The sequence below is a fragment of the Podarcis muralis genome, chromosome 3 (assembly GCF_964188315.1).
Source record: "Podarcis muralis chromosome 3, rPodMur119.hap1.1, whole genome shotgun sequence".
NCBI lineage: Eukaryota > Metazoa > Chordata > Lepidosauria > Squamata > Lacertidae > Podarcis > Podarcis muralis.
In genome coordinates this window covers 96,998,537-97,016,191 of record NC_135657.1, presented here as the reverse complement: position 1 = coordinate 97,016,191, position 17,655 = coordinate 96,998,537, and the positions used below count along the sequence as shown (strand labels likewise).

Below are 17,655 nucleotides of genomic sequence, written 5' to 3'. Positions count from 1 at the left end.
AGTCAGCAGTGTACTGTTAAAAGTGTTTTATGATAATGATCTTCTGATTAACTCACAGGCTTGCCCAATGTAAAAAAAAAACCAACCAAAAACAAAAAAGCAATGTTTTCCTAGCTGCAATGCTGCTTACTTTCTATAAAACTACATTTTGATCACTCCCCTTTTCCACAACAAATATGTCTTCTTTCCAAATATATTTCTTTTGTGCTCTCCCCCCCCCCCAAGTTTCTTTGAACCACACGCAGCAACTCATGAAGGGTTAGATAGACCTCAGGTTGTTAGATAGACCTCAGGTTGTTATCCAGAACGAGATTCTGGAAATTTGGCAATGCAGATATAACAGAGCATAAGGTAGGCAATTGCTCTCCCCCTTTGCGTGTGTGTGCGCGCATGTGTGCGCAGGACTGGTTGTGGAGACCCTTGCCATGCACAAAGTCACAACATGACAGCCAAGGGCTGTCTTCCACACCACCCACTGAGGCATGAGATATCTCTGCTGCTACATGCATAGGGTGGCCATGTATCCTACTTTACAGTGGGCAATCCTCAATCTGAAGAATTGCCAGAAGATCCAAGCTGTTCAAAAACAAATAATAGCCACATAAGGGAGAGAAAGGGTGTTGAAGGTGCCTATAAACAGGTAGCACCTGGAGAGGAACACAAGGCAGCTGGTTGTCTTCCCCAGTATGAGGAGAGATGCAGAATTTTCTATTTAAACTATAGTAATTTCTAAATCGGGATCTGCTGGGAGATATTAGCACATGCAAATTGTATGCAAATCTGCACCTGCTTTCTTTGGTAGTATGATGTTGATGCACTGTCCTCTTTTTTGGTGATGCATACATGAAGACCCCAGCAGGAGTAGATACCACCTATGTGGGCATTTGCTGCTCACCGGATCAAGTGGAGATACAGAGGCTCACTAGGCGTTGAATGACCTGAAGGGTGGGGGAAGGGGGAAATACTCTGACCTGACATCTGCCACTCAGCCGCAATAGGAGTTGGGCAATGAAAGGCAGCCTCATACACAGACTGCTGTTGTTCAGTGAGACGTGAAGAAGTGGCACTGGGAGAAAGGAGTGGAGCTGGCTCAGCTTGTTCCCTAGGTTTCTTCAGCATCTTGCCTTCCACATGCAAACTTTTAACTATAAACACATATTCCTTCCCAGCTCCAAATATGGGAACCATATTAAGCCATGTCAAGGTCAGATAACACGGTGCTCAAAGGAAGCAAATGAGACTCGCATGCACAATAAACCACAGCAGAAAGGGAGGAAGGGCAGGTTGCTCTTTGCCAAACTCGGGCGCAGTTGGCCTATATATCTAGGTGGCAGACCGTAAGGAAGACTTCTCCACTCTGATCTGCTGCCCAATCCCTGCCACCAAGCTGCCCTTGATTGGGCAATTCAAAATTCTTAGGAGGGAATCCCCGAACTGCCAGCCATCATGAGCCAGCATTTGGCTTCCTCTCTCCTGGAAGCTGAGGGGTAGCCTTATAAGAAGAAGAGGAGGAGGAGGAGGAGGAGGAGTTTGGACTTGATATCCTGCCTTTCACTCCCCTTAAGGAGTCTCAAAGCGGCTAACCATCTCCTTTCCCTTCCTCCCCCACAACAGACACTCTGTGGACTGAGAGACTTCAGGGAAGTGTGACTAGCCCAAGGTCACCCAGCAGCTGCATGTGGAGGAGTGGGGAAGCGAACCCGGTTCACCAGATTACGAGTCCACTGCTCTTAACCACTACACCATGCATGGCTCCCATGACACTCAAAGTAATTAACAATGAAACATTTTCTCGTGCCCCATTGAGTTCAACAGGAGAGAGTTTAAACTTAACTTTAAAATTAAGAGCAACGAGCTAAAATGATTTCAGCATTGGGTGCATCATGCAATTATGATGTCTGTATCAGTGCTGCAGCTCAAAACACCACATGCAAACAGGCCGGATTCCTCTTTCTCACTCATGCCCCGCAATAAAGCTGAGCTCTGAGGGCAAACAAGCCCTGGAGGGCAGCACCCACTCTGTAATAAGGATGACACAGTTGATCAAACAACTGCTAGATTCCTCCGAGAGCCATGTGCTGCACGTTTCATTCATCACCGCAGTGCCCAAGCCATTAAGAGCTCAAGGGCAACACTGTCAACTGTCATACTTGAAGGAACAGGAGACTTGTGGCGTCGTCATGACTACAATGCCATGGATGCAAGGTAGATTTGCAGGAAGGTAGATGAAGGTTACTGTGTTTTGAACATGTTCTCTAAAGAAAAGGAGGAACTCTGAAATGTTACGACTCTAATTTTTATTTGCATTCTTCGTTTCAGGTATTTCTCTTAACTTGCTTTTTACGTCCATGCCAAATTCTCAAAGTGGCTAAAACTGTAAAACACACACACACACACACACACACACACACACACACAAACACACACACAATTTATAATACAGTGGTACCTCGGGTTACATTAGCTTCAGGTTACAGACTCTGCTAACCCAGAAATAGTACCTCAGGTTAAGAACTTTGCTTCAGGATGAGAACAGAAATCGTGCTCCGGTGGCGCAGCAACAGCAGGAGGCCCCATTAGCTAAAGTGGTGCTTCAGGTTAAGAACAGTTTCAGGTTAAGAACAGACCTCCGGAACGAATTAAGTACTTAACCCAAGGTACCACTGTATCCATATCTTAAATAGCAGTAGAGCAACATTAACGTACCACACTTGGAATGAAAGAGTGATTAAACCATTAATTTCCAGTAGCTCTCTGCTGAAAGTGAGAAGTTAAAATCCCTGGACGAACTTGAACTATGTGCTGCCACTCTTGAAAATCTCACTGCTTGGGCACAGGGCTATATATGTAACAATACACACACAATATGACTGTTTACACCACTGTGACTTCTGGACTTTAACTGAAAGGGTTTTATCTATTTGAAGAGGATGCTGGAATATTTGCCCAGAGATTTGGCATCCAGAACAACAATATTTTCTATAAATATTTCAAACAGTAACGTTAAGTCATTAGGCTTTTAATATGTGCGTTGCCCAAATGCTATGGCATGCATGTATAAAACACTATAAATCTGGGATTTATAGCAAAATGTACATTTCAGCTTATACTATCAATGCCATTATTCATAGGCAACTATAAAGAAAAGACTCGAGGTTAACCTCTCATGGCAAAACAGAACAGGTTGCCAAGTCAGTTACGCTCTCTATATACAGCAGCTCTAAATCGCCACTCGTTATCCTTTATTTCCTCATTTAAAAACAAAGTGCTAATCAGTCACAAGATGCATCAGTGCACAAAGAAGTCCAAAAAGCTGTGCACCCAAAGAAAAGGTACAGTAATAATGGGCAAGTTTTGATCAGAGAGAACATTTAATTTGATTCCGTAATCCAGACACCCTTTTTAAGTAAGCTGTTTCCATCTACTGCAAATTGTCATTGCCCCAGTAACACATGCCGATGCCTATTGGCATTACAAAATAAGTAACTTTGGCTGATATTAAAGCTGTGGAGGATCTGTGGCTGCTACCAAAAAGAGCAGGCCCAAATCTCTTTATTCTCATTTCTCTTCAGTATCCAGTAATTCAGCTGCATCATCCTGCACTGCAGTGGGTTGGACCCAAACGTGGGTCTCTAGCTGTTTTTTTGGACTACAACTCCCATCATCCTTTGCAAACAGGACCAGGGATGATGGGAACTGTAGTCCAAAAACAGCTGGAGACCCATGTCTGAGAAACCTTGGACCAGATAATCCCCGGGGCCTCTTCTAACTATATATTCTATATTTCTATAAATCCTGTGACATTACACAGAGACAGCCTTACCATTAGGCACAATGAGGTGGCTGCCTCAGTCAGTAGATGTTGGGGGGTGAGGCAGTGGTAGTGCCTTGCAACACCTCAGCCAAGCTGCTGAGCTGAGGTGTGGTAGAGGATGCTGTCCTGTTGCCAGTGTTGAAGCGCATTTCAGCTACCAGTTTAGCTGGCTTCTTTATGTGGAACTGGAAGAGGGTGTCATCTTGTCCTTCACACCTTTGGCTACAAAACACCTTTGGCCAGCCCTGCCATTACATCATCATGCTCCAAGTTTCCTATCTCCATTCTACTTCATCAGCAACCACTTGTTGGGCAGAGGAACTTGGGAGTCTGGCTGAAATGACAATTCTTGCTTTATTACAGGCATAGGCAAACTCGGCCCTTCAGATGTTTTGAGACTACAATTCCCATCATCCCTGACCACTGGTCCTGTTAGCTAGGGATGATGGGAGTTGTAGTCCCAAAACATCTGGAGAGCTGAGTTTGCCTATGCCTGCTTTATTAGATGTTACTGAAAAAGGAGACGCAAGAAGGGGGGGGGAGGGACGGGAGACACAAGGCTCCTATTTCTGGTTTGTTTTTAGTATCAAATTTACTCAGATTTTTAACACAACAATAAACAATAGCTAGATACACGTATAAATAGTTAGATACAAATGCGCAGGTCTCCACAGGAATAGAGGCAACCCAGAATTTATGAACAGCTGCCAAAGATGGCAGCCACTAGAAAGGCAGACACCACACTAGCAATTCTGCTCTACCTGAACTGGTACTCAGGCTTAGGAGCCAGCCCAGAGCCATTAGGTACATATGAAGGCAGCTACTGGCAAAATGTAAGCAGGCTGTTGTCTTCCATTTTCAGACTTAAGTGAATTTATGTTAGCGACTGAACTGGAAACCAGTACTGCCTATTTAACTACGCTGAAGCATGAGATAGCTCTACAATGTGGGTGTAGAGTGTCACCACCTTATTTCTCCCCCGATCTTCCAATCCATAATTAAAAGTGGATAGCAGTGACATCTCTTTGAAAAATACACGTTGGTTGGATTATTCCGTAGCGGCTCTGCTTTTGCCTGTGCCAGTTTCTCAACACAACATCTATTACACTGGTCCTTCCAATCTTCCCTCTTATTTGTTTAACTGGTGTGTTAAATAAAAGGGCCTTGTAGGGGGTGGGGAGAAATGAATTATGTGTAACAGTTATTTTCTTATTAGACCTAAATTTATTTTACAGATTTAATAAAATAAAATTCATAATGTATAGCTTAGCATACATATATCTATTTCATTTGTCACATTTACATTTTTTTAAATTAAAAAAATAATAATCCAGTGCATGCTCACTAAGAAATAACAGCCACAGAAGTATTTTAAACATGGAGATAGGATAAGCAAATTATTCACTAACAGAATTAAGAGAAAAGGGGGAAACACATTAATAGTCAATATAAAAAATATAAAGGTCACATAACTATAGACGACAAAGACATAATTAGAAGGTTTATGATTTTTTAAAAATCGCATGAGATCAATCACAGTTTCCTAAAATAACTTATATAAAAATTATTTGCTGCAAATGTAGTGCTGAAGAAAAGAGATAATGATTAGAAGAAATAAACTGTACAGTAATAAGATACATTCAGCCACAACACAATTCAAGCTGAACAATTCAAAACATGGAAAAACTAGGTCACAATGGATTTATTGCAGACCATTTGAAGGCTTTTCAAGAAATTTTGGAACAACCTTTAACAAATGGACTGAATGAAATACATTGAAGATGGATTATGCCACAGTAATGGACACTGAGAGAAAATAGTTTCAATACATAAAAAATGAAAAGATAAGGAAAACATAAATGCATATAGATCTATAACTTTATTAAATTTTGAGTATAAGGTTTTAACTAAAACATTGGAAAATAAACCAAAATAAGATTATTCCCAGATAATGGTGATCTAACAGATTGTATTAAAGCACGGACCTTAACAATAAATAACAGAAGAATGCTTAATATTATTGACTGTATAAATAAAACATAGGCACTGTGTTGTTGTTTTTTAAAAAGGGATGCCGAGAAGGCCTGCGATACATTAGAAAGGCTACTGACAGTGAAGGTTATGTTCTTCCTCCACTATTGGAGGCAGTCTTTCCATACTGGTTGCTTGAAATTGCTTATGGTGAGAGTCTTGTTGCATTCAAGTCAAGGCAGCATCTGGCTGGCCACTATGAGAAGAGGATGCTGGACTGGATGGGTCACTGGCAACATGCAGCAGGGTCTTTTAATATTCTTAAAAGAGCACAGTACAGAAAAGCATGGTTGCGTCTCGAGGCCCCAAGACCCACCCCCAAAATAAATGCACACAGACACTTATATTAGTTTAAGTTTTGGGGCAAATTTTGGCCACAACTTTATTGAAATACAATCACGTGAGCGGTATTGGCTTAGGCATTGACTCCCCACTATAACTGACTCCGCCTCTCAGGGTGATCGTCCAATGGAGTAAACCAAATGAGGGAGCAAGGTCGATGAGGACTAACCTAAGCTCATCCCGGGGTTCCTGTGGTCCTGGCATGGCCCTAGCCCCTCAAGTGGACTTCGGACAAGATCCAGCACCCCCAGATTCCTTTAACGGAATACCCAGTTCCTGGAGGGGCAGGTGATGGCTGCATCTCCCCCTCCCCACACTCCAACTGAGCCAATGCCTAACCGCCACCTTACAAGTTGTGACGATTTGTTAAGGGGTAGGCGAAAACCAAATGGCTAAAAGCCAATCTGCTAAATGGAAAAAAATTCCTACCCAGCCCCTGTTCCAAAACAGGCGACCCAAACCAAAGAAAGGCCAAGCGATTCTACCTAAACTAGGGAGGGTGGGCGGGTGTTCAGCTGTGCAAATGCAAGTGCCCCACTTGCATCACACTGCTGCTTTTAAAGCCCCTGGGATCACACCACCTACTGGCTATTGGCTAAAACAGCCTGGCATGATCCCAGGGGAATGACCAGGACTTCCTGCTCCTCCCCCCTCCATTTTAACCCTGTCAGGTGAGCTCTTGGGTCCCAAGCGCAACCAGGACCCTCTGTTATGAGGATCCCATTTATATGGATAAATGGCATAAGGATTTACCTTAAGAATTCTTATTTGGCTGGGAAAAGACAATTTATTTCATAGCAGAATGAACCTGAATTCACCTGAATAAGTCTGTATTGTCTTTAGAGTGTTGGATAATTCAATAAAACTAAGAATTCTTGTCGATTTCTGTTGTTAGCTGGGTTTGTTGTCCTCTGAAAGTTTTCTAGCAAATAACTGGTTCCTTTTACTTTGTATCCATCATGGTTTGGAAATATGACCAAATATGACCAGATCCATAATGTTTGACAGGTGTAAATAAACACATTCTGAAAACATCTTACGATTTCTCAGCGTGTGCTTCATTAAATGGTGTCTCCTAATGGTTTTCTTCCATAATTGACGAATGAAGACAAGCTAATTTTATTTACTGAGATGTCACACTGTATGTTTTGACACTGGTTTTCAGGCTGAAACATCTTTCACTCTGTCGTCCATTTAGTATTTTGCTAAGTCAGTCATGGAGAAGGAGAATAACTTTGGGCATGTCGAAGAAACACTCCAAAACCAACACTTTCCCAATTACCACATTGCTGCTACTCCAACAGGCAGCAGGTCCCAGTTTCATATGACAGTCGCTTCTATAAGACTTGATGGAATATTTTATCTTGATGCAGACGTAATCAAAACACTTGATTACTTTTTTCAGGACACTAAGGTAATCTGAGAGTTTTCTTCCAGCAAGATCTTCCTTTGGGAAAGTGTTTTGGGGAATTGTTCCAAGGAAGGAATGTACATCAATACCATTGCACATGGCTTTATTAGCAAAAATCCATGACCAGTGCGGGCTTATCTTCACAACCTTTACCAGATGAACCCATGTGCTCCTCTTTTATTCTGGCACAGTTTCCCACGGCTGATGCCACAGCCAAAGCGATCAGTGAAGGACTCTGTGTACAGCAATCTACAAAGAACTGCTTGGTCAACCTACTAAGGCATTTTAAAAGGTTGCAAAAGTATGCTTATATAGTGCATGTAAATGATCTATTGCTAGAAAAAGCAAAATGAGATGTTTTGTAATTTCTGCAAAGGGAGGAGCCCAGGGTTTGGCTGCCTGAATGTTTTAAAGAATATGTAGTACTTTTATCAGTTTTTGTAAATAAAATAAATAAATAAGCTGTGCTGAACTAATTGTTCTTCCACCGTTTTATTGTATTGCAACTCACCCTGGGACCATGTGATTGGGAAGGCGTAGGCTGGAAATTTTCAAACAAATAAATAAGCCTTCCTAAGAAACAGCATCTCCCTAGGATTAGAGCATTACTATCATTTTACAGAAGATGTCCTGGCTAGAGATCTAATGATATACTAGGCTGAGCTAAATGCACAAAAGGCATCTGTTGATTGTCATATTCCTTTCCACATTTGTCAGTGGAAAGCAACTGTGGCTGGGAAAATAACTCTATAAAAACAAAACAAACAGAAGGAGAGGGACTGAACTGGAAGACCTATTTCTACTCTCCAAATGTCAAATATTGTCTGCATAAGTATAACAAGAACAGCATTTTGGCCTTTTACTGGCTATTACCCTCCAGCTGCTCTGTGCTTCTGCGCTGATGCAAAGCGGCCATTAACCTGGTTTACAGAAGCAGTTATGCCTGGTTTACAGCTGCTTTGCGTAGACAGGAAAGAACAAAATGGCACAGCATACTAGCAACCGAAGCCCTCTAAGATTTTTGGGGGGCAAGTAATTCATAACGCAACAGCCACAACCATTTTACTTAGTGTCTTTGTGACACTATGATGAGCCAAGGATTTTGAAGGGCGGGCGGAGGAGAAGGAGAATAGTGCTCTGGGTCTCCTTGACGGATGAATCGAGGGAGCTCACAGGCTTGAATTCAGCACGTAATTAATATTTCACCTCAAAACTATAGACTTGGTCACTGTAGATTTGACTTGTTTCCTTGAAGCATGATCAAAGGAAGGGCTGCTGGGAATGAATAATCTCTGAATGCTGTAATCTCTCCAGGGCATCTTTTATGCCAGCAGTAAAGTAATAAAATGAGGGACATGTCTGCTGTTGGGCCCAGCTTGCTAATAAATGAATCGAAATTCTGAAGACAAAATATAAAATAAAAAAAATAGCAAGAGCATTTTTTTTAATTAAAAAAGAAAGATGTGGTACATAGCAGAAATAAAAAGGCAGTCTGGACAGAGTAAGAAAATCCTGTTGTGCCTTGTCTATAAGTTTAGTAAACCATGAAAAGGAATACGTAACTAATCTCATGCATCCACTTCCTGTGAAACAAATATTACCTTTTAGTGCTGAAAACTTTGTCCAATCAGACTTGACTGAGTTTCAGGGCGATATCTGTGCTCTAATAGTAACACAGACATATCATCTGCATAGACTGGACAAATCATTTCAATTCTGTTGCACTAAGGAATTTATGGGCTGGGTTTTTGTTTTGCACGTCGAGGTCCCCAAGACACCCCAAATAAAAACACAATGACACTTAATTTTTGTTTAAGGTTTTTAGCATAATTTTGGCCACAACTTTATTAAATTACAGCAATGTGAGTGGTTGCTTAGGCATTGGTAGCACTAACTGACCCAGCACGGGGACAGCTCTGACATTCGCACCCCCGCGAAGTCAGCAAGGGTAAGTCACCTGGGGAGAGAGACGGGACTGAGAACCATGCCTCACCTCTCCCCAGAATGCTCCCAGGGGCTCTCGCGTGGCCCTAGTCCCTTGCCAGGGGGTTTCGGACAAAAGCATGGTGAGCCCCTGGGTTCCTTTAACGGAAAACCCTTGAAGCAGCAGCAGCAGCATTTTGGAGGGGCAGGCACAGCCAAATCCATACCCCTCCACCAACCAATGCCCAAACCAATGCCTAACCGCAACCTTACAAGTTGTGACGATTTGCTACGCAGTAGGCAAAAACCAAATGGCACCAGCCAATCAGCCAAATGGACAAAATTCCTACTGGGCCCCTGCCCCAACAGCAGACGACCCCATGACAGGCATAGCAAGGTCAAGCAAACAGCCTAACATTAGGGAAGGGAGGGCGGGTGATCCGAAGCACACATCGAAAAGAGGAAGTTCATCGCTGCATGCATTGTATTTAACAAATAGGGCTGTCAATCAATAAATGGCAACATATAAATTTCCCCAGTAACAGCCCACCCCTGCTTAAAAGAATGGCCAAACCTTTTGCCTAGCAACAGTGAGGTGTCTAGTCATCCCCCACCACAACACGTGCTTTCCATGAGGGAGAGCATGCTTTGTGCACCTCAGAGATTTTGAAGCCCAGGTGAACTTGTTGCATAGGAGGAATCTGGTGCAGTGCATGCTCAATGAAGAGCATAGAGGCATGGCGATGGATGGAATAAATAGTGGCTTTTAAAGGGTTTTCTTTTGCAGTGTATTTTCTTTTTGACAATTACAAATTATGCTTACCTTTCATCTTCTTAAGATTTTTCCCTGCAGAAATTATTGGACTGAGTTCACTGAACATTTCTCCCACACTGTCTTCTCAAATACGGTACTACTCAAGCCTTACAACCCCAGTTTCTTCTCCAATTTGGAATTTAATCCAAGCTGCAGAATAATTCTTCTGGAACAAATGGGGTGAGAAAAGTTCTCTCCCATATTCTCTCTCTGGAGCATGACACTGCGGTACAGTAGCCCTTGAGGAGATTATATTTCCTGGGACGCGGGTGGCGCTGTGGGTTAAAGCCTCAGCGCCTAGGACTTGCCGATCGAAAGGTCGGCGGTTCGAATCCCCACGGCGGGGTGCGCTCCCGTTGCTCGGTCCCAGCGCCTGCCAACCTAGCAGTTCGAAAGCACCCCCAGGTGCAAGTAGATAAATAGGGACCGCTTACTGGCGGGAAGGTAAACGGCGTTCCGTGTGCTGCGCTGGTTCGCCAGATGCAGCTTGTCACGCTGGCCACGTGACCCGGAAGTGTCTGCGGACAGCGCTGGCCCCCGGCCTATAGAGTGAGATGGGCGCACAACCCTAGAGTCTGGCAAGACTGGCCCGTATGGGCAGGGGTACCTTTACCTTTACCTTACTTGCGATCTGTGAACTGGAATAGTGCATGGAAACATGCCAGGCACTGGAGAGGCACTCCTTCCTTCTCTCCCTCTCTGTGTTTGCCACCACTGCGAGAGCGCAGACACTTTTCCACAAGAGGAAAGTGGGCAGAGACCAGCTAACTGCTGGTAAAGGAGAGTGGAAGATGAAATATACCCAACTCTTCCCTTCTCTCATTTTTCATGGTTTACTGTTGCCACTGAACAGGTAAGTCAGTTAAGTGGAAGTTGAGAGGATTTATGGGCAGTTATTGAGGCAAATAGGGGTTGGTGTTGGTTCAGAAATAAGCAAAGCTATTTCACAATATTTTGGGAATTATTACAGCTTATGTCCAAGCCAATTTGTGACAAACCTGTCACAAGCTCGACCATCACGTCTAATGCAGCAATGAACTCCTTAGCTTCTCCTCATAAGATATTGGACTTTCCAGATCAAAAGAACTTGGAGCAGCTCAGACAATAAAAGAGTGTGAATTCTATCCTACAATTCTGGATATCTACAATCAAAACTGATGGGGGGAATGCAGTTTCATTTGCACTGCAAGGTCACTTTCCTAATCATGGAGTCTACACTGATGCCAAACCAGGGACTTGGAAGGGTATAACTGAGACTTCTCACACACTAGGTCTCCGTTTCACTCATCTGTCTTTTAAATGGGTAATTAAATATATAATCTTTATTGTGGTCCAAAGACCCATAGAACAATTTCAGAAGAAAATAAAGTTAAGACAGCCAACCACAAAAGAGAGAGAGAAACCGAGGTGGTCATTTTGTTTTGATAAATGGGTAATTAATGAATCAACCTATTAAGTTTAAATTTGCACATTATTATTGTCAACAATTGTGACAGAGATAGTGAAAGAGAAATCTTCAGATAACTTACAAAGCAGTCAATAAAAGCTAGCACTCATTGGCTTGGCTCATCCATGGCTTCATAAACTATGGTTTAGTGCTCCTCCTTATGATTTAGCAAGGGAGAAGGGGGGAAAAAACCTACCAAGGTTGTTTTACCTAGGCTGGAATTTGTCAGGTATCTACATTCCAGCAAAGTGTGCCATGCCAGAACCCAAAGTGGGCATGGCATGAGCAGGGCATATTCACAGATCCATAAACGCACATAGCCATGCACAGAAACTATGCACATCCTTCCTCTCTCCTCACTCTCCCTATCTGATGCAAAGCTAAGAGGAGAAGACACAGGCATGCAGGATGACTGGCATTTCTGGCCAGAGCACGGGGGCTAGAGCATCCCTCTATGTCCTCTGCACTCATGCTTCCAAGCTAATGCAGCTGCCTGCCTGCCTGCCTTTTAGTTTCTGTCCGTGCTGTAGCCAAAGAAGAGACAGTCAAGGAAGCCAAAGGGATGGAATAAGCTGCTAAAGTGCAGTCCCCACTCCCACACCCAGTACAGCCCTTTCCTGGCTTCTCTCCTATGGGACAGGTAGAGGGGATGTGGTCTAGGTGTGAACAGAATGGCTTGGGAAGAGTGCCAAGGTCTAGATGAAATGATGCTGCAGTTCATAGCTGACCGGCAGTCAGTAGGTTCCACACCCCTGGTTTAGTGTTCCTCCCTTGCCCTTCTCTTCTTTCTATCATGCACTGGCTTTGGAGCAAAGAACCTGGCTTATCCAGTTCCCTATTGCATCTGAACTGCAAAGCTCTAGTTTAATGCCACTGAAGAAACCAAGAAAATAAGCCAAAATTTGTTAACAGTAGAATTTGTTTACAACTGGGAGTGATTATGTTATTAATATAATAATAGTGGCTCAATGTGGCTTAGGGCTCTTCCACACTTTTAATACATGAAGGGGTACACAGTTTTCTGCTAATCCCAAGCTTTCTAGGCACATGTCCAAGTGTGTTTTGCCTTTGCACTGCCAGTTTCCCTTGGAAAAGCCACTCTTTAGTGCTAAATCAGAGCAAGCATCAATCTGGAGGAAACCTGATTGGCGTTTGCTACGATTCAGCAGTAAAGAGTGGGTTTTCCCGGAGGAAAGTGGCAGTGGAAGTGGAAGTCAATACATTTTGAGCAGCCTAATGCAATAAAACAACCTGGCCATCACTGGAGGGCAAAGTCTTTATATTTCTGGACTGTGTCTCAAAATCACAATGAATTCATTTTAACATCAAATACACACAAACAATGAGGTCATGTTTCACAAAAAAATCATCATCATCATAATTTTATTTGTATGCTGCCTTTCCATAGTTAAAACAACATGACAAGATTTACATAATTACCAACATAACAAAAGTCATAAGTAATAAATACATCAGAACACATCAGAAAGTACACAACCAAATGGAAAACAATTTCCACATAAATCATGAAATCTAAGAATACAGCATTAATATCAATCACAATTTAAAATGACATAGATAAAAAATAAAAGCAATTTAAAAAACAAAAACGGAGCCCTCTCTATCCAGCAGCAGCAGTCCTTTATGGAGCCTGTCAGACCCTGCCCCAAGCCAAAATAGAATTCGTTATCATAATGGCACACTGAAGTCCTTTCAGAAAACTAGATAAAATAATAATAATAAATTAAGCAGCATTTTTTTGTGTAAAAAAAAAAAAAGTATGGAGTCTTATAATATTGCACCGCACTGGAGCAGTCAAGCAAATTACTGAACAAATTGCTGAGAGATCGCAGAGCACCAAGAATTATGAAGCATTAATCCATGCTTCAGTAGTGTTTGTAAAGGTTCTCTGGGGCCACTTACAAGTCTTTGCTTGGTTTCTTTTAGACTTGGAGGTAACGCCACGGAACCAGCACACTGCAGAGTCACTCAGGTGGAAATTAAACCCTACCGAGAGCAATCTATTGCATGTTTAAGATATCATTCTTGAACCAATGCCCAGATTCCTAATCTGAAAAAAAATAAAACCAGATCATCTAGTTCTTAAAAAAAAAAGAAGAAGGGGGGAAAGGTTACACTAGGCACAGATGGCAAGAAAGAAGGTGTTAACTGAAATAATACAGTGTTTCTCCCTACTCAATTATTTTAAGACTAAAAGAGGAGCCCCAATGTAATATAAATTTTTTAGACTTCTCATCTCTCCTGTTGCCCACAAAAATATTAAGAAAACTACATGTCTTCCGAATGCCATATCTACAACCACAGGATCACTGGTTTAATTTAAAAATAATGCTACTGCTAACAATGCTGAATAACTTTATAGAGTAGCACCTAAATTATACTCAGACTGGACCCAAAGAAATCAATGGCCTTATGTTACTTAACTACTGATTTCAGTGGGTCTGCTCTGGTTACTACTGGATACTACCTATAGTCTCTAATTATCAGAAACATCTTGCAGTTTTATTTTTAAGACGTTAAGACATTCCACAGAATGAAGTTGTCTCATTTCAGCTAAATTAAAAATCCACCAGCAGCTACTATTTATCCCCAAAGGCTGTTTGCAGTGTCTTGAGATCAAGTGCGGCTCACGGTTGATACAATCAAAATGTAAATCATACATGCGATGAAAATGATATTTCAAATTTACAACGTAAGGGCACAATCCAGGTAAAGTTAAGAATTTGTAAGTCCAAAGATTTCACTGAGATGAATTAAGTACATCCTGAACTCCCTATATTTGAATAATTTATTGGCTTGTCTGAATAATACTTCCAGTTCAATTTTCTGTCCACTTTATTGCAAACAGACATTAAAAACAGACAACAAAATCCATCCAAGTTAACTGAACTCTCTTCTACTGAGCTAACTGGAAATTAAAAGCGCTTGCACAATGTTGGCTGGGTTATTTATCTTCTGTTGGTATTTATATCCTACTTTTCAGCAATATGAACTTGAAAGTTATTTACAAAATACAGAAATGATATTATAGTAATAAAACAATAATAGAACAGGGGAGCATGACAGAAGATCATTTTAAAATCCAGTTGAATTAAACATCCTAAACATTACGTGCAAGAGAGAAAATCTCATTCTGCCACCAAAAATAAATAAATACAGTAATGGCGCCAGTAGGATGAGCTCTTGTGCAAAACCTAGTGGAAGACTTATTGCAGGTCAGTGTATGAAAGGTTGGATTATAGTATGAGAATAAGGGCAGTATTCAACGAAACATTTCTGCTAGCTCAAGGATTAGGGCCCCTGGGCATGCTCTGCCCTCAAATCTGCGCTGGACAAATGGGGGAAAGCCCAGAACATATTTAGGGTGCACACACAGGGAGGAGAATGTTCCATGGCACAAGGAGACATCTTTGCACTGACAGAATCATTGCAAAATGATAGCAAAATGCTATTAATTCAACAGCGGAATGTCAATTGCTCGAGTTAAATTCTAACTGTGCTATGTTTCTATATGCCCTAAAATGAATACTCACACTCTCCCTTTCTTTTCTTTTTTCTTATTATCTTATACTGACCATTGCACAATACCTGGGTAAAGGGTATTTCCATTTTTATTACAAGAGAATATTGGTCTCCTGCTGCCCAAAGGATGTATTGTGCTTTACTCAGCACTAATTCAATTCATTTTCTGGCATCTAACACAGCAGCACGTCTCTTCTCCACTCCCCCCCCCCCGGCTCCCGCCCCCCCTTAGCATCACATCTAATGACATGTTCCATCTACTGCCACAGTAGAAAAAGTACTAGCAGAATAAACAAATCATGCAAGTCAAGTATCACCACTATTGACTTTGAAAATTATTAAGGATGCTGATGCGCAACTCACCTTCAGGTTCACCACAGAGTGTACACTGTGACTCTGCAAGGAAAAAGAAAGAAATATAGAAAGTAGTCAATACAGTAGCCTTTACAGAGATTATCACTTTTAAACTAGAATTGCCTCATTATATCCTTGAGCTTCTCCTCTCTTGATGCTGTATTTGTTTGATACATTATATCTTGGACAATCAGCAGCGAAGGGCAGATCTCTTCCCACTTTATGTTTCTCTCTTTCTCTAACTCCAATACCCAGTACCCATAGTAGATGATGATGATGATGATGATGATGATGATAATAATAATAATAATAATAATAATAATAATAATAATAACCTGCCCATCTGACTGGGTTGCCCCAGCCAATCTGAACTAAGAAGAGAGGATGAGAGTGATGCCTATATAAACACTGCTTTTGCATACATGGTCCAATGCATACAAACACCCACAGGTTATGCATACAGGTTGTTGTTGTTGTGTGTATAAATTTTGATGATACACAAAGTAACTGAGTAGCTTACAGCTAGGAAGCTAAATAGCTCCTCTAGGTTGTTGATAGCTTCTTTGTAAAGACTGCACAATGTCCAGACTCTTTATATTCAACTGAGAAGAATATATTTACAATCTCATGCTTATTCAAACATGGGTACATTCTCTCTTGAACTGTAGAGCTCACTCAGGTCTTACAGTGTCTTATGGATTTTTTATTTATTTTTTACTTTCACCTCAGCAGTATTCTCTCTGTTCCTTACAGAGAGCTTTTGTGCACAGGTTTCTCCCTAATAACCTTTAGGGATCATCCTCTGTCTGTTTCACTTCAGATACATCACACTGACACACAATGTCCTCAGCAGTATCCTGAGAAGCCTCTCTCAGCCGCCATTCTCCCTCACAGAGAGAGGGGGGAATGAAGAAAGACAGTTAAAAACGACAGTTATTGGAATAACAGTCACAACAGAATGGAATGCCTGTCTCATTGACTCACAGTCAGCCAATCACATGACAGCTACTGCCAAAGGAAAAACTCCACATTAAAAATAAACAGTAATTTAACATAAGTAAACATTCCCATTTCAGGAAATTAAACTGTTATCCTTAACACAGGTTACATGATCCACATCTATACACATGGTCCCTGAGATCAGGGGTTCCAAAGGTTGATAGACTGTAATTCCCATCACACCCTTGACCATTGACTATGCCTGGCTGTGGCTGATCCAAGTTGATGCCCAACCACATTGGCAGGCCACAAGTTCCCCATCTCTACCATTCAGCAAACATGCTAGGTTTGATGCCCAGTGAGCTGAGACTGCTTTTGCAGATGTCATCCCTCCATCTACATGCATACAAAAAGAACCAAAATGATGTCTGCACAAAAGGATGAACCAGGAAATAATAAATGGTCCAACCTTTCAACATAAAGGACTTCTGTGCCTTTAACAGCTTGAGAAATTTGGGATTTTAAAAGGTCCCCCCCCCCATTGCACGGTGCTGCAGGAAGATGGAGTTCCGAAACCTACATGCAGCTGCCAAAATCCCTTCATCCATATAACTATTTAAGGCACAATGTGAAAAACCTGGCCTTCTCTTAACAGACTACAAGATGCCTCTGATGTAAGCCAGGAACCCTACTGCCGTTAAACGTAATGTTAAAAAGTTTTCACATTTCTGTTCCCAATGTGCTCTCAAGGCAGGTTGCAGGGAAATCACTCCAAGCCTAACATTTCCTAACAATGCTGTTTTTTAGTGTATACAGAAAGCTAGACACTGCTACAGAATATAGAATAAGTCCTTGCCAGGGGAATTTACGGTCCACTTTAGACAGATAGAACAGGGGGGGGAATGGAGATGAGGTAGAATCAGGCGTGTTTTTTTAAAATAAAAAAAGTACAGTGGTACCTCGGGTTACATTCACTTCAGGTTACATACGCTTCAGGTTACAGACTCTTCTAACCCAGAAATAGTATCTTGGGTTAA

The 17,655-nt window shown here is 41.8% G+C and overlaps 1 protein-coding gene across 5 annotated transcripts in view; it reads right to left on the bottom strand.

Annotated features, from left to right (window-relative positions):
* Positions 1–17,655, bottom strand: part of DLGAP2 (DLG associated protein 2) — a 395,598-nt gene that overhangs the window by 209,806 nt on the left and 168,137 nt on the right. For all 5 annotated transcript variants that reach the window (XM_077926383.1, XM_077926382.1, XM_077926384.1 and 2 more), the window contains one exon: positions 15,689–15,721. In XM_077926383.1, coding sequence (XP_077782509.1) covers positions 15,689–15,721 — 33 coding nt within the window. The remainder of the gene's footprint in view (positions 1–15,688; positions 15,722–17,655) is intronic.